The sequence below is a fragment of the Hyperoodon ampullatus genome (assembly GCF_949752795.1).
Source record: "Hyperoodon ampullatus genome assembly, chromosome: 2".
NCBI lineage: Eukaryota > Metazoa > Chordata > Mammalia > Artiodactyla > Ziphiidae > Hyperoodon > Hyperoodon ampullatus.
In genome coordinates this window covers 6,414,006-6,436,555 of record NC_136915.1, presented here as the reverse complement: position 1 = coordinate 6,436,555, position 22,550 = coordinate 6,414,006, and the positions used below count along the sequence as shown (strand labels likewise).

Here is a 22,550-nt window from a genome sequence, read left to right as displayed (position 1 = left end):
TCAATGAAAGTACCATATTAATAATCATGAAAGATCTCTGGGAAGGGAAACTGACTTCTCGGCCTTGGATCTTGTACATTTGTACGTGGGGTAGCTGAGGTGTGCGCTCTTGGCGGAGTGAACCGGTGTCCCCCAGCAGCAGCCTCCTGTTTTCCTTTCTGGTCTCTGTTGCCTCCCTTTCCCTCTAGTCTGCCTTTCTCAGTTATCTTATTCTCAGTGTTGAATTTCAGTTTTGCTTTTTAGCTCATTAATTCTCACCCTGTTGCCTGACGTGCAAATATCTGGAAATACTCCTGCTGCTGAACACCCACCACTGAGCTGTCTTTTCTACACCCAGGTGGTGATGGGATTTGTCCTCTGATAAACGCTTTATTACCCTAAATTTACATTCATCCCTTATTTCAAGAAATCTGGGCCAGGGATGTGGACAAATCCATAATTGAACCCAGAATCAGCTCCTCTCCTTGTTTGCACAGGGCCTGTGAAACCTTACTGTAAGCTGATTGGTTTGGTGGTTTTCTCTTAATGCTGGTGCGTCCTACCACCTGGAAGCAGTCAAATCGATGTCTCTCTCCTTACAGAAAAAATGGTGGGAAGTATTTACTTCCCAGTGGGCTCTTCTCTGTGTTCAGAAATATACCCCAGGGTGCCTTCACATGGGAAGCTTTTCACCGCTTCCTTCTTCATTCAGCATTGTGTTTAAAATGTGTCATTTATAACCACTCTGACCATCATGCAGTTGTCCAATTATATCACTAGTCAATAATGAGGCATATTTGTTAGAAATACTTGATATGCTTCTTGAATTGTTGTGAAAGTGAAGAAACTTTGCCTCTAATTTGCTACTGGATTTACTTTTGTATCGCTATTATGAGCATAATTTTGGATCTGAGAAAAGCAAAATTTATAACCAGCCTCTTGATATAGCTTAACTCGTCTCTTCATCTGTAAGACAGTGATAGTGCTATCCAGCATGTATTGAGAGCCAGTCCGCTCTACTTACATTCATTTATTTAATCCTCACGACCTAATGAGGTATAGACTATTATTTTTCCTCATTTTATGTATGAGAAAATTGACACTTGGAGAGGTAATTGGCCCCAGGCCCAGGTGGTTTGGGTTGAATCAGATGATCTCTAAGTTCCTGTCTGCCTTCAATTTTCTGTGATTTTGAGCAGACATCTTAGCCTAGTGACAAGTGTAACGAAGATGAAGATTTCCCAGGATTGACGGCCGAGGGGGCGCGTACCGCGAGAGGGGCTGCCCTCTGCTCCCTGTTGCTGTTCCTCAGCGCGTAGTAGGCAGCTTCCATGGAAGATGACGTTTTAGTTCCTGAAACGCCTTAGGATGGTCACGTGAGCTAATGCCATCGTGTACCGAGAAGACATAAGGGTGCTCTCCCAATCCTATTTTATCTACTTGGTTAAGTCTGGGGAAGAAATCTAAACATAGGCACGTAAGATGGAACCAGACCATAGACATCATCTTGTTCTGTCCCTCACTTGTCAGATGGCTGGGTGACTTCACTAAGGTCACCCCCAGCCAACCAGTGATTGCGGACAGTACCAAAATCCTAGATGACCTGATTTTAGGCTAGTGCCTCTGAAACAACACGGTGCCTCCCTTTATAGACGTTTAATCTTTAACTAAATTCCTGGCCTATTTGGGAAGATGGTGTCCACTAGAGCTACTTACATTCGTTCAGAGCTTCTGTTTACCTTGAGCCGGCCTGCCTTTGCCATGTGTGGAATTCAGAATCTGGAGGCTTTTTGTTTTTTTTAAACACAATGCCGCCACTCCCTGGTTGTTGGGTAGTATTGCATTAGGAAATCCAGTAGGCTTTCAGCTCCCTTTGTAAAGGCTGATCATAAGAGTAGTAAATCTAGGTACAAACAAACTGGAGTGGTCATTCTGTGTGGGTGGAATCATTAAGTGTGCCTGGGTCAGAAGCTAACACAGGTATTATACCTCAAAACGTCGCCTGAATCACTGGCTTGGTTCTGAAAAATAGACATTGTGTGATTAGAGTACCTTTAAAGGGTATTTGTTGCCCTTCACATTTTCATACATCTTACGCTTTTTCTGCATCTGTTGAGATGATCACATGGTTTTCCTCTTTTCTTTTGTTAATGTGGTGTATCACACTGATTGATTAGTGTATGTTGAGCCATCTTTGTGAACTTGGGATGAATCCAGCTCGGTCCTGGTGTATGATCTTTTTTATGTGTTGTTGGATTTGGTTGGCTAATATTTTGTTGAGAATTTCTGCATCTATATGAATCAAAGGTATTGGCCTATAATTTTCTTTTTTCATAGTATCTTTGTCTGGTCATCTGGTATTCATACATCTTAGATGTGTTACAGAAGTACATCAAAGTATAAATTTTAGAACACTGTTGCTAGGACTGCTAGTAGATCTGAATTCCTTTGTGCTGTGAGTGTTGAAGCATCCATTAGTAGCTCAGTGACTAGACATCACTATCATCTCCTGAAAGAAACCATATTCTGGAGAAGATATCACTCGTACAATTCTCAGCAAAGTTCTTGAAGTTTTCCGTGAAACACTGGTTAGAGTCACCTACTACCAGAGAGAAAGCAATAGTCTCTTGAGTTCCTGCTCAGTTACAGATGCTTTTCCATCTTTTCAGTTTTTTCATGAGTCCTTTTAGGTAGGTTTGGATAATCCTGTTTTACAGAAAAGGGTGGACTCAGAGAACCTTAGGAATGTGCTCAGAGTCGTGTAACGGGGAGGTGATGGAGTTGGGATTTGAACCATGACCCACTTTCCTGTACTTACCAGCCCAGCTCAGTAGGGCTTGAATTAGAGTTTAGTCTTACCATTCTGGTTTAGCTTTCCTTAAAAAGGAAACTATTAGACCATTGGTTTTCAACTGGGAGTGTTTTGTACGCGAAGGGGACACTTGGCAGTATTTGAAGACATTTTTGGTTGTCACAATGAGGGAGGAGTGTTGCTGGCAATTAGTGGTTGAAGGCCAGGGCTGCTGCTGCGCATCTAACAGTGCACTGGGTAGGCCCCCGCAACAGACTTACCTGGACCAAATGTCAGTAGTTTAGGTTGAGAAGCCCTGTGTTGGACAGTGTATTCACTTAACCGGGTTTATCCCTGAGTACTGCCAAACAGGCCCCGCCCCTCCCCTGGTGTGTCTCCTTCTTTCCCTGCTGAGTGCGCTCGGCCTGGCCTTGCTCTTTATCATCCTGCCTCAGGAAGACACTGTAGCCCTCTAGCTGCTCTACCTCCGCCTGGGGTTTTGCACCTCAATGCCTGTGGCTCTGGTCAGCAGTGCAGATAGAAGACCCCGTTTGTCCCGGAGAGTTAAAAGCCACTAAAGGCCAAACTCCAGCTAGGGTTCAGGTTCCCCTCACCATCATGCAGAATGTTCTCCTGTGCTGCACGCAGATGGACCACGTGCATGTGTCTTATATATGTCTTGTACTTTCTCTGTCTTTGTATATTTCTCAGGTCTCCTTTGCCTAGAAAAAATTTCATTGAAATATTTCCTATTTTTTCCCAGGTCAAATGTTCCTTCCTCCATAATCCCTTGCCGGAAGTAACTGCTCTGTCTGTAAACTCCTATACTATATATAAAGTGTATTCTTTTTATGCAGCATACTGATTTGTCCTCTTTTTCCCACCCTCAGTATAAACAGTGTAGAATATAAAAGTGCACAATTGATAAAAACTAAAAAGTACCCATTTTGTAGGATTATTCGTTGTATGCAATCTCTTTTATTCAAACCAGTAATGATGCCCTATATTTGACACAGTTAATTGCAAAAGTAAGACTCTTAGTGTGTATGGTATTTACTTTGGAATAGCACTTCTTCACATTTGAGTTCAGTCAAGACCTTTGGCAGTTGCTTTCTTTCTGGTTCTTTGAATGGCTTACATATTTTAGCAAAAATATTTTTGAGCCTTCCTGGTCTTTTAGTGAAGGCTTTGTGCAACCTCTCATGTAAGCATCAAGCATCTTACTTCATTAGAGAAGGCTCCTTTGACATACTTTAGGATTTGGCCGTCTCCCTTATAAACATGAGGCGTTTCTCGAATTTTAGCTCTCATGCATTTCTGGCCCACTGACTTGTGATGAGAAGGTAGAAGCTGCTAAGAGGAGTGGTATTGCACTCACCTTGGGGAAGTCCCTTACGGCCCTCAGCTGGGTCGGAAAGTATTTTCTGAGGCCTCCGGAAGCCTTAGTGCACTGCCACATTGAGATGCTTCATGACCAGGTACACAGAGATGGTCCTCTCAAGCCCTACCCCATAGCCTTCAAATGGAAAGGCAGTATTTGATCCTTTATTCTTTGAATGAACTAGGAACAAAATTAACTTTCAGGGATAAGATGGTTAAGTGTCTCACAAACATTTATGGGACCCTGACCATCATAGAACTCTGTTATTCATAAATATTTAAGTCCAAGGTGTTCTCTTCTAGGGAAATTCAGAGATAAATGAGACAGGGTCCCTGCTCCATGGACTCATAGTACCTTCCTCACCACCAATAGTTTGCTGTGTTAGTTTGCCATAGAGCATAAGTGGCAGTAAAGTAGCAGGAAAAACTCACTGCCCTTAATGGCCTTGACAGTGTGCTGAAACAGTTTCTAAATATTTACCAACACAATTAAAGCTTCAGGTAGAAGAAGGATGTATTCATGTAGTGTACTGAGTAGTTAATGCTAAATAAAAAAATAAAATATTGAACGAATTAGTTAATCAAACTGGGGAGATTTATAGATTCAGTTTGGTTTCCGTTGTTTCCTGAAATAAGCAACTTTGAGGGATAGAGTCAGAGAGGTGTTGTGGCTGGGATTTTTCAAAAAATGAAAATTGACCTCATAATTGACTAATGTATTTTTGTGGTCCTGGTAATAATTGTGTGTCTCCTCCTCTGCCTGTCCACCTGTTTCCAGGGGCTTTTGATCATGGGTATGGTATGCACCTGTGGGCACCCGAAATCCTGTTCCTAATGCTGTTAGATTTTCCTTTTCAGAGTAAGAGGGACCACCTACTCATGAACGTCAAATGGTACTACCGTCAATCTGAAGTTCCAGATTCTGTGTATCAGCATTTGGTTCAGGATCGACATAATGAAAATGGTAAATATGTCCTTCTGGTTTGATTCTTACACTTTCTTAGCTTTGGGCAAAGTTCTTTGTAAAAACATTCATTAAATGGAGATAACCACTATGAAAATTTTTCACTGAAACAGCCTTTTATCAATAAAGACATTACTGGAATGTTCTTTTTTTTTTTTTTTTTTTTTTTTGCTGAGTTCTTTCACTATTTCTGCCTTAAAAGAGAAACAACCTGATCATGTGCTAGTATCATCTTTCCCTTAAACTAGGAGTAGTGATAGATCTTCTTTGGAAATAAAAAGTAGCTTCATCTTTTTATTCCTTTTTCTCACCTAATGCTGAACTAATGACCCTGAAAACCCTATAGAATTGTATTTTGTTTCTTTTTAATAATCTGTATTGTTGAACTTCAGGGTTGTGAACTTCAGTTTTCAAAGCAAAGCTTTCCTGAATATTTTGAAATTTAGCTTGAGTATTGACTTTTAGAACAATAGGAAGGTAGTTCAGAGCATCTTTTAACTTTTTCTTCCTCTGGCACTGCAGTTTCTACCCAATAACTTTATTGACACATGAGATATGTACATAAAGTGTATATTATGTTTGTTCAGATAAAGTGTATATTACGTTTGTTCAGATGTCTAATAGCTTCTTTTTATTGATTTTTTTTTTTTTTTGAGGTGCTAGGCCTCATTCTAGCTGATTCACATTTGTTACCCATTAATTATATGAGCTCGGGGTTGTCACTCCCCACTTCCAGATCAGGAAATCGAGGCTTAGAGATGCTAAAGGAGTTGCCAAGGCTATTCATCTTCTGAGTGGAGACTCCGGGGCAGGGATCCAGCTCTCTCTGGCCCGGATGACTGTGCTTGTCTCACTCCTTCACACTGCCTTTGGTGACAGGTTTTGAGTCAACAAACCAGTAGTCAAAAACAGTTTTCTTTCTTTCTTTCTTTTTTTTTTTTTGGTTTTGTTTTAATTAATAAAGTTCACATTAGAAGTCAGGCCTATGAATGCAGTAATGTGAAAACAGTTTTGAAGAATAATGTTCTTTTATATTTTACCAGTTTTTTCTTTTTTGAAACTATTAAATTTCTGTTAAAACAGTTAAATGATGATTCTTTATTAAAAATAATAACTTGGTTATTATTTTCAACTTGAAACTGTGATTTCACTCCATCCTGGAATATTTAGCAATAAAATACCAGATGCACAGGATCACTGAAAATTTTAGTAGTTTACAAGTTGCTAAAATGTGATAGTTGTTTTCTTTTTCCTTCTTTTTTCATTTTCTGCTTAATACATTTCAGCAAACTGTGGGGACTTAATAAAGGGCAAAAACACATCCCACAGGACGCTTGCTCCTGTTATTCCTGCTGTATGTTATTCCTCTTCTCTGGTTTGCTGACAGGCCTGGTTATTTATTGTGCTTTTTATAGTGGGAAGTGAACCTGAAAGAAAAATTTTGTGAAATTTTCCCAATCCTTTCTGGAAACTCAATTATAATATCCTCCTAATTCACTTTTTTTTTTGTGTGTGTGTGTGTGTGTGACAGACTCTGGAAGAGAACTTGTCATAACAGACCCAGTTATCAAGAACCGAGAGCTCTTCATTTCTGATTACGTTGACACTTACCACGCTGCTGCCCTTAGGTAAGCGCCAGAGATGTGTGGTCCTTCTGTGAAGGAGAAGTCATTGGCCACTGTAGGCAGAGAGTCTAAGCTGCCTAGATCTCGTCTGGTAATCGTAATATCAATCACACTACCCCCTGTGATCTCAGCGAGCTGACACTCCGGTGTTAGCTTCGTGGATTGTTGGGGTCTCAGAGGTTGCCTCTGTCTTCACTAATCTGCGTGAGAGGGAAAAACCACTTTTTTCTTTTTCTTTCTTTTTTCTTTTTTTATTTTACACCCTCTCTAGAGTTTTGTGTTTTATTTCCTTGAAAATTTGTTGCTAAAGTATTTAGGGTGGGGTGTTATACAGATTATTTCCTGAAGATTCAGTCACTGCCAAGATAGATTTACAAAAATGAATGAAACAAATATGGCGGCATGTAATTGTAGGAGAATCTAGGCAAAGTTCATAGGAATTTTCATTGCCCTGTATACTTTTAAATTTCTCTGTGTATGAAGAGTTTACTACTAAAAAGCTTGGGAGTAGGGAAAACATACAGGAGATTTTATTCTGAGGTAACATTGCCGCTGGCCTTAATGTCTTAGGTGATAATATGCCAAAACGTGACCGTGAGCCTCTGCTTCACACCCTCTGGTAGTTTCTGTCCGTTCAAGAAAAAGATACCTATTTACTCTGGTATATTTTGTTTACGAGGGGAAGACTTGGGGCTTCTTAGGTGGTAAAGGAAGTAAGGACAAGTGATTTTTTTTTATACCTTTTCCCCCACTGGAAATAACAAAATGATGAAAGAACCACTTTCTCTGTTAAAGAACCTGGTTTAAAAAAAAGTCATAGGGGGACTTCCCTGGTGGCGCAGTGGTTAAGAATCCGCCTGCCAATGCAGGGGACACTGGTTCGATCCCTGGTCCCGGAAGATCCCACATGCCATGCAGCAACTAAGCCCGTGCATGCACCACAACTACTGAGCCTGTTCTCTAGAACCCGCGAGCCACAACTACTGAGCCCGTGTGCCACAACTTCTGAAGCCTGCATGCCTTAGAGCCCTGCTCCGCAACAAGAGAAGCCACCGCAATGAGAAGCCCGTGCACTGCAAGGATGAGTAGCCCCTGCTCGCCGCAACTAGAGAAAGCCTGTGTGCAGAAACATAGACCCAACGCAGCGGGGGAAAAAAAAAAGTCATAGGGATTTGCTGGCTTTTAGCTTAACTACAGTGAGATACAATAATTTCTCTATTATATTGCTCAGATGGTATTCAGTAAAACCATCTGGAGTCTCTTGTGCAAAGCTACATAGCTAAAGCCAGTTATTTGAAGGCAAATTAGTAGCAACTTTTAATATAGGACAGGTTTTGGCAAACTTCTTGGGCCAGATAATTTTTCATGGTCTCTGTTGCAACTATTCAGCTCAGCCATTGTAGTACAAAAGCCACAAGCAACATGTAAATAAATGAGGTGGCAGTGCGCCAATAGAACTTTACTTGAGGACACTGAAATTTGAATTTCATTTAATTTCCACACGTCAGGAGATATGACTCTTCTTTTGATTTATTTTTTAGCCATTTAAAAATGGAAAAACCATTCTTAGTTCTCAGGCTGTACAAGAGCAGGTGGTGGGCCAGATTTGGCTTGCAGACTGTAGTCTGCCAAGCCCCGCTGTAAGGGAAGGCGTGTATGTGGTTAGATTTGGCTTCTTACAGGACTTTAGATACATTTAGAGAATTCCTGTAGTGTTTTATAAACTTATTCCAAAATTCCTCCAAGCTTTTCATGTCTTCTTGGCGGTGGCTTTCCAATCTTAAACTTGCATGCTCAACAAAGCAAGTTAATGGAAGGTTGGATAGATGGATGGAACCATTAAATTGTTAGCTAAGACAATTGACTCGATCCTGAGGTTATTTCTTATCCACTTTGCATGCTCCCCCGCCCCCCATCTTATTTCATTGATTGAGGTGAATGATTTTTAAGCAATTTAGAGTTGAAGTTAAGTAAATATGTGAGATATGTAACTCTGGTCATTCAACAGATTTTGATATATTTGCTTAAAGTGAATGTATTTGAATATTGATCAGAGACTGTTTAGGTTTGTAGAGTCATTTTATACTATTTTAGCATTTTTAGAACAGGTTATCCCAGGTAATTCTAGCTGGACCTGGATGAATTTACTTTTGCTAGGTTTACAGTCAGGTGTCCTCTGTAACTGTACAGGTTACTGTCTCTTCACTGACCACCAAAGAGCTGGAGTGCTAAAGTGGTGATTCCTTATCTTCCTTTCACTGTGTATGTGACCAGAACCCTTACTGATTAGTTTTTTTCTCCTGTGGTATTTTCTTTAGAGTGGTCATACAGTGATTTTATAAAGCTGTCATCTTAAATTTGACTTTGTCAGCTTCAAATAGAGCATCTCTTGTGTGACTTGACAGTTGGGTTTTTTTCAAAGACACCAGACGAATGTGACCACATGGTTACTGGTGATCTGGCCTAGTAGCTGCTCAGTAATCCTCATGGGTGTGTTGACGTTTGCTGGCATCTGGGGCTCATCTGGGGGGTTCTTGCTGTTGCTTAGTAATCTCGCCTGGTTCTCAGAGTGCTCACTGTACGATCATCTCTGATAAAAGCAGAGTTGAATAGCAGTGCCCCCAGGAATCTCTATTTATTCCTTTCCTCTTCACTAAAGCTAGATTACTTTAATTTTAAAGTATGGGGGTAGGGGTTAGGCTTTCATTTTTCTTCCCACTTTTTCCTTCACCATTTATCCAAGAAAGGATTTTTTTCTTTCTCCACAGATATAAAGTCGTACTGCCAAAAATAAATTCAGTTTTGAAAGAGGACAAATAAAATAGGCCGTAGGCACATGAAAGAGGATCAAATGAATGTACTGAAAAAAACATGGAGGACAAAAAAGAAAGAAAAAGACAGATAGTGTTAGTGCTCAGCACCATTCTTCTCAAAGATCAAAGTGCTCAGTGGTGTGGATTCTTTCAGCTCACAGCCCTCCAAGGGGCTCTTGCCATTCCATTCACTCAGGAGGAGACCGGTGTATAACTTTCTCTTTCAAGCTGGTGCTAGGGTTGGGCTATAAAGGAAGAGAGAGCTTTGTCCTTTAGCCATCATGAATCAAAAGGAAAACAGAACTCCTCGGCAGCCTCTCTGTGTAAATTGAGATGGTAGCATTTCCCTACCCAAACCAAATTTATTCCTAGGAGAGGTGGTGGGATCTTCACGGTTGTAGATAAGTGTGTTGAGGGTCCAGCATTACTGGTCTGCTGCCGTTTTTGAATTCTTGCTTTGGCTGTCCCTCATTCCTGCCTTCAAGCTAAGCTTCTACAACTGTTTATTTTCTTTTCTTCGTTACGTTTATCAGTAACCATATAGTAATACTGTGTTAGTGTCTTGAGTGGAGTATTTTTGAGTTCTCCTTGTTCCCAGGTTAAGTATTTTTGGCTGACACTGGTATAAAAGAAAAAGCTCCAGGTTGAAATTGGAAGACTTCAGTTTGAATCCTGGCTTTACCACATAGTTTTGTGACCAAGGTCAAGTTTGTTAACCTTTGTGCCACCTTTTTAACAAATTTATTTAAAGTCACATGATGAAGTGACAGAACCCAGAACTGGTTTTATATCCAATAAGGTACAGAGCATGAAAAAGCCTCTTGTAGAGAGAGTATCTCACACTCCGTAGTATGAGTAGTGCTCATGAATCTGAATGGGTTTCTTAAAAGCATAAAAGGAAGAAAAGGAAAAGTGAAATTAAGTATAATTCTGTATTAAGTTATTGGTGGTACGGTTACTTAGCATCCATTTATTTTATTTCTCTGTGGCCTCTAGGATGGATTGTTTGGATACTCAGGGCACTTTAGACATGGAGAGAAGTGTTCAGCTCAGGGAGCCATTTGTAGATGCTCTGAGAATGAGCAAATCGGTTTGTAGCTTGCAATTTGTTTGCTATGATAGTATTTTTACCCTAAGGATAATACTTTATTGATGATCAAAGGATCAAGAGCGATTGCTTTGTGATTGGACTCTGAACATGTGACCTGGACAGCATTTTCGGGTTTACTGTGCACTTGTAACAGTGAATTCTCAAGTACTGACTGTGGAGGGCAGACAGGAGATCTTAACTCTTTCATCGGCTTGAGGGCTATTTTCCAGCCTTCTAATTATCTGCTTCCTATTGGAAAAAAAAATATCCAAGGTAGGTTACAGGTTACAAGGTATCATTTTACCTAGGAATTCATATTAATAGGAGTATGTTCTAGAGTGAATTTTCCAGAAACCCAGGGCCAAGAAATCCTAAACTAGGTCTTTAGGGCTTCTAATTGCCCTTTTTCCATCCCAAATCAATTTATCTCCTTCCTTTGTTATGGGCAGCTAGCGTCACATATGTGTAATGATTGAAACAGGCTAATTATGTCTTGGTACAATTCCCCAACCATTTCTTAGAACTTACAAAGTTCCTTTAGTTTCTGCAAGTTCCCTAAGAGGTTTCATGAAGTCTCAGAGCTCTTAGTTTTGCAGCTTAAGATTCATTTCCTGGCTTTAGTCTACAGTTCTTTTTTTTTTTTTTTTTTTTTTTTTTTTTTTGCTGTACGCGGGCCTCTCACTGTTGTGGCCTCTCCCGTTGCGTAGCGTAGGCTCCGGATGCGCAGGCTCAGCGGCCATGGCTCACGGGCCCAGGCGCTCTGTGCCATGTGGGATCTTCCCAGACTGGGGCACGAACCCGTGTCCCCTGCATCGGCAGGCAGATTCTCAACCACTGCGCCACCAGGGAAGCCCTACAGTTCTTTTTATATGTGAAATAACTCTGACCTATGGCATTTTTATCGTTTTGTCTATACATGCTTAGTACTTCATTAGACACCATAACTTGTCAGTCCCTTATTTCTTTATTCATTCATCATTTAACACATTACTGAGCTGCTCATCATGGGGGAAGGGCCGTGTAGGTGCTGGGATGTAGGTGCTGGGAACACCTAACTGAGTAACACGCTCTCTCTGCCCTTGAATACATCATAGTCTTTTAAAAATTCTTTTGTTCGGAGCTACTTTTGGACACATAGAAAAGTTGTAAGTACCGAGTTTCCACGTATCCATCTCCAAGTCTTCATTTGAGTGAGCATCTTATGTAACTTCAGTACAGTTGTCAGGAACAAGAAATAGCATTAGAACAATACCATTGAACTAAAGACCCTATTTGAATTTCACGGATGCCTTACTTTGTTACAGCTGCTGGAAGCAAAAGACCATAGCCTGGGTGGCTTATAAACAACAGAAATTTCTTTCTCAGAGTTCTGGAGGCTAGAAGTCCGAGACCAGGATGCCAGAGTTCTGGTGAGGGCCCCCTTCTGGTGTGCAGGCCGCTGGCTTCTCCCTGTGTCCTCACGTGGCCCAGAGCAGAACCACGAGATTCATTGTACCCCTCCCCTTTTCTTTACTGGTAACTTCTTTATTCAGCAGTGAAAAACTCAGTTCTTATTGTTTAAAATATATTTTCATTTGCTTATTTTTATCCAATTCTACGGTACACATAACTTAGTTTCAGAATTTGTAACCCATGTGCCTGTGAGAAGCACGTTTACTGACTACATTTTTGTCTTTAGTCTTAACGTATAGTATACAGGCAAGAGCCTGTTTTCTAAAGTTGCTCAGGTCAGTTCTGTTTTTCGTAGCTCCTTAGGTGTGGTTGTGTTATTCATTTGTTATATAGCTGGATTCGTTTGTTAGACTTTGCATTCTATTTTTGGTTCCTCTTGGTTGATTTGGACTGTGTGTTTATTTTCTGGGTAAGGAAGGGTTTGTGAACTATTGCTGTGGCTCTCAGGGTCAGAACTATAAGAAGATACAGTCTTCAGCCCCCCTACCTGCTATAGATGACTGATCCTTTTACTTCTTAATATATCCTTCTTGCATTTTCTTTTCACAAATGAGCAAATACATGTCTATTTTCTTATACCTTCTTCTTTCTTATGTGAGGGGTAGCATACTATAGATAGTCTTTTGTGCTTTGCCTTTTTTCACTTAGCGGTATGTTCTGGAAATTGCTCCATGTTAACTCATAGAGCTCATTCTCCTTCATAGCTGTATAGTACTCTGTTTTGTGGGCGTACTGTGGTTTATTCACCTGCTGTCTTGTGTATATGCATGTAGGTTGTTTCCAAGATGTTTCAATTGTAAATGATGCTGCAATCAATATCCTTGTGCATATGTATTTCCTTATTGTTGGATGTGTATCTTCAGGGTGGACTTATAGGAGAGGGGTTGCTGAATTGAAAAGTTTATGTATATGTGATTTCTCTTCTGAACGCATATACCAATTTGCATTTCCTCCAACAATGTCTGAGACTTTCTGTTTCCCCAGCAGAATGTGTTATTTTTTTAAAAAATTTGTCCATCTGATTGGTAGATGAGAAATAGTGTCTCAGTGTTGTTTTACTTTATTTTGCTAACAGTGAGTGAGTTTGAGCATATTTTTGTCTATATTTTTGTGAATTGTCTGTTCATGTCTTTTCTGTTGGGTTGTTGTCTTTTTGTCTCTCAGTTTTTAAAAGTTCTTAATATGCCTGTTGCAAGTATTCCCCTCAGGACTTTGAGTCATAGTTAGAAAGCCTTGCCCTACACCACTTTTTAAAGATAAATTCTACCCAGCTGCCCCAGTACCATTTACTGTCTTTACCTCAGTGGTTTGAGATGCCACCTTTGTCATATATTATTTTCCATATGTATTCTGGACTTGATATTCTGTTTCCTATTGTCTGTATATGTGCTAGCACTACACTCTTAATTATAGAGGCTTTATACGTTTTAATGTCTGATAGGGCTAGCTCCCCCCCTTTTTAGTTATTTGATTTTTCCATATGAATATTAGTAGAACTTGTCTTATTCCATAAAATAGCTAGCTGGTGTTTGTATTAGGATTGCTTTGAATTTATAGATCAAGTTTGGAGAAATGCCATGTTGAGTTTTCCTATCCAAGAATAGGGGGTGTTTTCCCATTTGTTTGTATTTACCTTTTTGTCTTTGAGGAGTGTTTAAGAATTTTCCTCAAACATTTAAGAAAATTAAATTTACAAAGTGGAGAAGCAGAGGGGCTTCATTGGAAGCAATGTTGTATATTGTTATACTTAGAGCAATCGCTAGAGAGCTATGTGGAGCGATAACACTCAGAACACTATAAATAAATCAAAATGAAATCCTAAAAAAATGTTCAGATAACCCACAGGAGGGCAAGAGAAACAGAAGAACTAGAAATAGAAAAGACACTTAAAAAAGAAAAGATACTATGCCTGTCATTAATCAAATGGCTTACAATAGACACGATGCTGACTCCGTCTCAAAATCTTTTTTCCCCTTATTTCCGGGTAAGAGTGACAGTAATAGCTGTAAACAAACATGATACTGTAAGCAGTCTTTGTGAGCTTGTGTACCTCTTCACGAGTTTCTGTGAGGTTTGCATATGTCTGGGGATGTACGAAGACTCGCTCAAGTATGGATACAGTTTAAGGGAATGAATTTCTGGGCCACAGTTTCCATTTGTATTTCTCTGCTTGCCTGAGGAGGTTCTCTCCTCTTTTTCATCCCCTTCAGATGGCCTTCTCCCACCAGGCACAGGACTCTCTAGATGGTGCAGTGCCCAGGGCGTAACTGGGGGGCGTCACAACAAAGCGCTACTTGGAACAAGTCTTTTCCAGGAAGCCCTTGTTACTGCTGAATAAAAGGACCCTAAGACATGGTGCTTCCCTGTCTTTAGCCTTATTTCTGTTAACAGTGAAGATAATGGCGAATGCAGAACCTGAGGAAGCTGGGAAAGCAGCTGTTTCAGCCAGGTGGGCATGATGGCAGTTTTCTCTTAACAGTCTCTCTGCCTCCATTTCACAAAGACTGTCAAATAATATACTGTTTTGAGCAAGAGCATGGTGAAAAGAGAGCCCTGGAGAAAAAATATTGAGGGCTTAAAATGGTGCACGTGTACACACTTTTACTTTACAATGTAAGCACTACTCTTCAGCAGGAGGCGATATGAAAAATATCTCAGAATGGATGGCAGCCCATCAGCACCAACCTCGGCCAGCCTCCCGGCCCCTGTCCACCCTGTCTTCCACTCTGCTTTGCTGCTGCGGGCCCCTTACCCGACAGGGACAGACACTTCCAACGTCCCCAGCTATAGGCTAGTGACTGTTGTTTTATTTTCTCCCAATGCTTTTTTTTTTTTTAATATACAGAAAAATTCAGATTTTAAGTTTACATTTTCATAAATTTTGGCACATTTGTTTGACACTAAACAAGGCATGGGATATTCTCATCATCCCAGAAAGTTCCCTTCAGCTCCTGTTCTCTCTAAACTTCCCACCCAGAAACAACCACTCTTCTGATTTCTCCTACCATAAATTCCTTTTTGCTGTTCTGGAACTTCATATAAATGGAATCATACAGTATGTAGTTTTTTGTGTGTCTGGCTTCTTTTACTCAACATTTAATTTTTGAGATTTTTCATGATGGGCTATGTATCAGTAGCTCTTTTCTATATGTTGTTGTGTAGTAATCTCATTGTAAATTATACAATACTTTGTTTACCCGTTTCTTTGTTGATGGACATTTGGCTTGTATCTAGGCTAGTATGAATAAAGCTGTTATGAACAACAACAAAAGCACAGTGAAGGAAATAATGATAAAAGCAGAAATTAATGAGGAAAAACATTAGATCTAATTAATCAAATGCTTTAAGAAATTCTAGTATTTTATTAAAAAATACATTATGGCCAACTGGGATTTATTCCAGGCATGCAAGGTAGGTTTACTATTCAAGACTCTGTTAACATCTAATACCATGGTAATAAGTCTAAGGAAGAAACCTGTCTCCAAAGCGATGATTATGATGCGGTTATTCTAAAGCTATTTAATGGGAACACCTGGAAGGCTTTTCCACTAAAGTCAGGAAGAAGGTGAGGATGTCCTCTATTTCCACTACTTTCCACATTTTCATTGTATTAGAGGTACAACTTAGAGGCTTAAGAAAGGGTAAAGAAAAAGTGAAACTCTGTGTATTTGCAGATAAAGTTAGCATATTGGGAAGACCTCAGAGAATCAGTGATTAAGCTCTGTCAAATGCTAAAAAATTTTGTTGAATAGCAGGATATAAAAGTAACATACAAAGATCAATACCCTTTATATAATCAAACGGGAAGCAAATAGAGGACACAGTGGTAGATAAAATCCCGTTTATTACAGCTTCAGAGTCATTTATCATATGATAGCCTTCTCTTCCTACTGCTTTGGATTTTCCCTAAACCAGCTGTGTTGCCCTTCCCTGGGAACATTTTGGCATTGTTTTTGATGGTCACAATGATGTGTGTGGGTGCTATGCGGTAGAGGCCAGGGATGCTGCTAAATACAGGATAGCTGCCAACAACAAAGGATTGCTGTCTAAAATGCCATAGTGCTGAGACTGGGAAACCTTGTCTTAAACATAACTGATTTCCAATGCTTGTGTTTAGAATTGTGGGTTAAAGGAGTTTCTATATGTTTAATTAATTAATTATTCAAGTTTAAGGATAAACTTAAATTTGAGTAATAACCAAGAATGATAAAAGAATCGCTTTCCTTTAGTAATGGACAATGATGCAATAATTTATTTTGCATAGCACGGAACAGTGTACAAAGTTTCATAGACTTCTCATTTGATCTTCTTAATATTTTTATGAGATAGGTATAATAGATGTACTTATCTCTGGTTAACTGATAAAGGGACTTACCTATTTCTTCTAGGCTTCAGGGATGAATCATTTCTGATAGATGGGTGATTAGTTGCAGAGCGAGTGCGTTGTTCATCTAAAAAGTTGTCTTACCTGCCTATCCTTTTCCAGAAGCTCATTTTAGTTCCAGTTAAATACTAGAAGGATAGGTCCTGTGCCTGGAGAGTTGATACCTAGTCCATTTTTTCCTTTAATTGTATCTTGTTACCTACAAATCAGTGCTTCCAACAGAACTTGCCACGATGATGGAAATGTTATATAAATCTGTGCTGTTTGAGATGGTAGCCACTAGCTACATGTGGCTATTTAAATATACATTAATTGAGATTAAATAAAATTTAAAATTCATTTCTCTTCACTTATACCAGCCATATTTTAAGTGCTCAAGAACCCTACATTATCTTCTAATCAGTAGTATCCAAAGGAACTTAAAGAAATCAGTAGTATTTTTGTTTAATTTTTAAAACAGAGATTGTCTCAGCTCATCTTATCTTCTGCCCAGTACTGAGGCTTTGGTCACAGATTACTTAAGCCCTGTGGGAAAGGAGGATTTTTAATTGCTTTTTAATTTGGTAGGAAGTGAATGAATGTCCATCCCCCTGTTGATATCCCTCAGTTTCTTTCACTAACACCTTGGCGACTAGCACATGTGTGTGTTGTTGACGTGCCAACTCATGGAGTCCTTCTGGGAATGGAATGCCTGCTCACGCAGTGGGAGGTCACATCCCTGGAAGCATCTTGCAGGTTCTGTTGATGTGCCTTCGATCCTCCAATTCCATCTACTCTAATCATAGCCTTTGGCTTCCAGTTGATGTTTAAGTTGCTTCCTGTAACTGCTGAGGGAGTTGAAATTCTGAAAACCTCCCTGCCTTCTTTGGAACCCTGGAATTTCTCTCAGTACTCCTGTATGTATGTAGGTGTGTGTAGTGGGGTGGTGGGTCCTACTGCATGGTATAATGTAAATGACATTTATATTTGGTGCATGGAAACGCTGCTTAAGGAGTTGTGTAGTACTGTAGAGTTTTCAGCTATATTGTGGTTTAACTTTTGTTTAGTAGATGAACCTGGAAACCTTACTGCTCTAGTATTTCCATGGGAAAGCGTTTTCCAACTTAGTTAATGTTACCTGAAAATTTGGGAAGTGTGTGTTTGTATATTAGAACCCATCTATATATTTAAAATTAAAATTTCTCTAGGTTTTAATTTCCAAGACAGTTTATTTCTTCCACACTCAGGGAGAAGAAAAATATTTAACAGTTACACATTCTCCTTTTCGTAAGGTAGCAGGAAGAAAAGACCCATTTTGCTTTGATGATCTACAGAGACTTTAGATGGATTTTTTTTTTTTGTAAAGTAATGTAACTGTGGTTTAAACTTTTCCCCGTAATTTCTAGTTTAATATCCTTTCATCACAATCCTGCCCTCAATTTGTCTTTGTGGTTTAATTAATTTTATTCTAAGACTAAAAGGCTGAGATAAAAGCAGTTAAGTTGTAAAGTTGTAGGTTAAAGCAGTCATGAAACAAAAAAAATATAATATTGGACATTTTCTTATTTTGGGGCGGGGAACTCCCATTTTTCTGAACATATAATTAAAGAGTTTGTAGCCATATACTACATGTTCTTAGAATACTATGGATTTAGTTATATCTTCCCCCACCTCTGCTTTTCTAGTAGTAGTATGGTTTGCAAAGCTGTTGAGGACATTACTAACATTTTTTTGTTCGTTTATTTCCAGAGGGAAGTGTAACATCTCCCATTTTTCTGACATATTTGCTGCTAGAGAGTTTAAAGCCCGAGTGGATTCATTTTTCTACATATTAGGCTACAACCCTGAGACGAGGTAAGTGAGTCACTGGGTCCCACTCCGTGAGAACGTTGGCTTTTCTCACTTGTGAGTGTGTGTGTGTGCGTGCGCGTGTCTGTGTACACTTCTGGGCATATACTGATAAGATGAAAAAAAGACACAAAGTCCTGTAGTAAACCTCTTTGGGAGGAGTTGTACTTAATGTCTTTAGCAGCTTATTATTTGCTCTTTTTGTTGTTGTTGTTAGGAAAAGGAAAAGTAAGACAATTTGGGTTTGGAGAGGGCAAGATAAAGACAGGTGTTCAGTTGGTGTGTGTTTTGAACTTATTATGAATTGTACCCTCATGCCCATTCAGTCAAGCCTTCCATACCTTATTGAAAACACCTAGGACATTCTGGAGAGTTCATTGATTGGTAATTTGTTCACTTAATAAAACCCTAGGAACACTCACTGAAATATCTCTAGTAAGGCTGCTGGTATGAGATGGACACATCCAGTTCTCAACTCTCTTGGTAAGATCTATATCACAGGTAGAATTATTATTTTTTAAATGAAAAGCAATAGAGTCAAAATAATTTAACAGAAAAAATTCTTTGTTTATGTCTCTGATAGGCTGTAGTTTTAACTCAGCCCATGGAAGAACTTCTGTAAGAGTATATGTGTTCATATTTATCTTGTATCAATCATGTGACTGTTTTATTAAGGCTTTGAAAAAACAGAGAAGGTTATTAGGCGATCAAGTAGTCTGTGCTCAGGACAGTCAGGACATAATCTAAAACTATAAGGACTGAGAAAGAAAGAAAAGATGCTTGGCTCAAGGAAGTTAGTAGAAAGAAGTACATTAAGTATAATTGCCAGTTGGGTACCGCTTGAGTGAAAACCTCTTCATGGAGGATGCTGAGAAATTAATTATACGTAAAATTTAGAATGTTGCTGTTCAGACCGTCAAACTAGGGTCAATAAAAGGCAACATATTCTTTATTGTGGTTGTAAGAGGCTGCATAAAGCTCTGTTGGGACATATATATGTGTCTCTCTCCATATATATACTAGACAACAACTGTGCTCACCTTTTGTGCTTGCCTTTTTTTCTTTAAAAAACAGTGAATTTGAGCTTTTGTTTTCATTTTCAAAAGTATGCCCTATTCCAATGGCAAAGAAGCTGATCAATGGTAATATTTCAAAAGCATCTTATATTGTGAAATCTTTATATTACATATGCATTTATTAACTGCCTGGTCATGTCTTCCTGTTGCCCAAGTGAAGTGTTGGACACCCAGAGTTGGATTTCTGTCTGGATACACAGTCGTCTGTTATTTCAGTGATGCCATATTTATTTAACTATTTGATAGATGGCTGTCATATTGCACCAGTTGGATTGTTTCAGGGAATTGACCAAATAGCTTTTGAGTTTTAAATGTTTAGCTCTTGGGCTCATAGTAGCCAAGCAGATTTACTTTTCACTAGTTTTGGTTATATACCTGTTTTTGCTGAATGTTCATTTAAAGTGATATGTCACTTACCTGTGTAAGCTGGAGACTCACAAAGGTTCTTGTCTCATTTTTTATTATATGTTACTGGTAGTCATTCGGAGTGATACTTCCCATCAGTTTTGTTTTAAACTGTGGGTTAGGCATGCGATAGAGGAATATATTATTATTTATCTCACCTGAAAAAGCAACACAGAGACATGCCTGTAGCAGCGTGTTTACAGGATCTGCATCCTGAAGCACTTCTTTAGTGCTTTGACCTTAGTCCCACTTGTTCATTTCTGTGGCTCTGTTCCCCGTGTCCAGCTTGTGCTTGGCATAGTGGAAGTGCTTGGGGGTTGTTGGATGAATTGAAGTGAACAAATATTTGAATGTCTACTTATTAGTGATAAGTTTGTGGCAGGTCTCAAACTTCTCACAAAGTGAGCGTGAAAATTTGCAGTGATAAAGCTGGTGTGGCCCAAGCTCACTGGCTTCACCATGAGCACTACTTTCTACCTCTGAAGTTCGGGGTTTGGTGCACACTTCCCATAGCTGCCCAGATGATCAAAACTGTGTATGTGCTTTAACAGAGTACAGAAAACTGTTTGTGTTTTCTCCACCTGGCTTATGCACAGCCCAGTCCTTCGAATGCTTGGGGTGCCTGCCCTTGCAGAGCTTACCTCTGTTTCTGTCTTTGTTTCAGGTCTGTGAGGGATGGGGCAGTGTGATGAGCTGGGCTCCCTCATTTTGGATGAGTGGGACTAGCATGTAACTGTGGCTGTGTGGTGCTGTGTGCTGACTCTTGTGCCCTAAGTCACCTGGGGAGGAATGTCAGACCGTTCTCATAATCCCGTGAGATGGCGCGTTGATCAGTAAGACCACTGGAAGTTAAAGAATGGTGATTCTGTGACTCCAGACTTTGATGACTGTCCCCCTCCCCTTAAATAACGTGTGAACTCGAAGTGAGCAATTAAAACTGAAGTTTAAGATGGAGTTATTTCTCATAGCAAATTTTCTGATAGTAGTTAAAAGTTGACTTTTGTAATTTTCCATAATTTTTTTAGCATCTTAGCTGGCACTGAATGATCGGGGTTTTTTTTCCTCTCACATTTATCACAGATCCTTTTAAAACCCCAATATCTGGCTCCCCCCCACCACCTACTTGTTTATTATCTTTCTGAATATCGTGCCTTATCAGGGACCTGGTTGTCCAGAACTTTTTGGTTTTGATGGTGTTACCTTGTGTGCTAGTGGGGAACAGACTTTATGAACTCTTTGGTCCATTGCCTTTAAAATTTGGAGAGGGTGGATTTCTTGTAGTCGGCATAGAATTATTTCGGTGTTATTAGGTATAAATTTATATTTCATTAGTTGTTTTTTTCTACTCAGAGTACTGATCATTACTATAAGTAAAGCATCCACAATAATACAGGTTCATAATCTCTTATTTCAATTCTGAAATCTGAAAGCTCTGAGGATCAAAAAATTTTTATGCTAAGTTGGGTGCTGAAATTCATTTGACCCTGAGGTCAAACTTGACCTGAACTGATGTGAGACTTTTTATATTCCTTATTCAGTTCACTTTGTGTGGATTTGCACAGCTTTTACTACAAAGGTACCGATGTGATAGAATAGGGATTATTGCTCAGACACTGCTGTGGCATTACCTGGTATATTCCCTGTAGTACCTTCTAAATCCAAAAATTTCTGAATTCTGAAAATCTTCTGGTCCTAAGGATCTTAGCTTAGGGGTTGTGACGCTGTGTTCCTGCTACCCATGACATTTAAGGAACAAAACTTGGGCAAAAAATGTGGGGGCAGATGTTTCTAGCTTCAGGTAGAATTCAGGCCAGAGGGGCTGGCAGGTGAGAGAGGGCTTGAACCTTTGGTAATTGGGCTTTGCTTTTGGAATTTGTTTTGACGTTTCTGCACTCAGGGAGTGTTCACTGTTGCTCAATAAATAAGATTCACTCCAAATTTACTTCTGCAGTCAGCATACTCTGAACATAATGTCATCATGTTCTCATTTTCTTTGAAGGGTATGATCCAAAATCTCGTGAGAAACTTTAAATAAAGTCAATAAATTTCAGCTCAGAGGTCTTAGTACATAAAGCCAGTAGTCCTTATACATGAACTTGACCAAAACACCAGCATCCTTGGTTGAACTAAAGTAGGTTGGTTCAAAACAATAAATAAATAAATAAATAAATAAATAAAGTAGGTTGGTTCAAAACAATAAATAAATAAATAAAGTAGGTTGGTTCTAGCTTATAAAAAGAGCTGGGCATAGAGACCGGTTACATCCATCCTTTTATTCTCCTTGTTGCTTTTTTATTTGTCTAGTACCTCATGGCCATTTAATCTGACTGCTTGATCCTTTTGTTAAGACCAACAGTGTGGAAAGATCTCCCCTTTTGGACCCAGACAGCCTGGGTTCTGATTCTGTGCTCCCACTTCATCTTTGTGTCCATGGGTAAAGGTTGTACTTCCTGGACTGTGTTTTCCTCTTTACTAAAAATGGGGAAAACAAAAACAGGGTAGCTTTTGTAAACTGTCATGTTTTTTTGTTGCTTTTTGGGAATTGCAAAAATAATTATAAATTTTCTTTTGAAGAAGAGATTGAGAAGTATCTTTTTTTGTTTGTTTTTTAAACTCCGTAAAATGTTAAATCCAAAAGCAAAACACGAACTACTTCCCAAGATGTCTTGATTCTACCAGGTAGATCATTAACCATCTGGTTGATTTTGCTGACATGTGGAAGTCTGAGCACTGGGGATTCTTGCCTCTGCTTGGAATATTAATT

At 39.3% G+C, this 22,550-nt stretch overlaps 1 protein-coding gene across 1 annotated transcript in view; it reads left to right on the top strand.

The window, feature by feature from the left end:
• The window catches only part of RERE (arginine-glutamic acid dipeptide repeats), a 420,244-nt gene that overhangs the window by 244,778 nt on the left and 152,916 nt on the right, over positions 1-22,550 (top strand). The window contains exons 5-7 of the mRNA XM_079698584.1: positions 5,009-5,114; positions 6,646-6,742; positions 18,207-18,311. Of these exons, the coding sequence (XP_079554710.1) occupies positions 5,009-5,114; positions 6,646-6,742; positions 18,207-18,311 (308 nt within the window). The remainder of the gene's footprint in view (positions 1-5,008; positions 5,115-6,645; positions 6,743-18,206; positions 18,312-22,550) is intronic.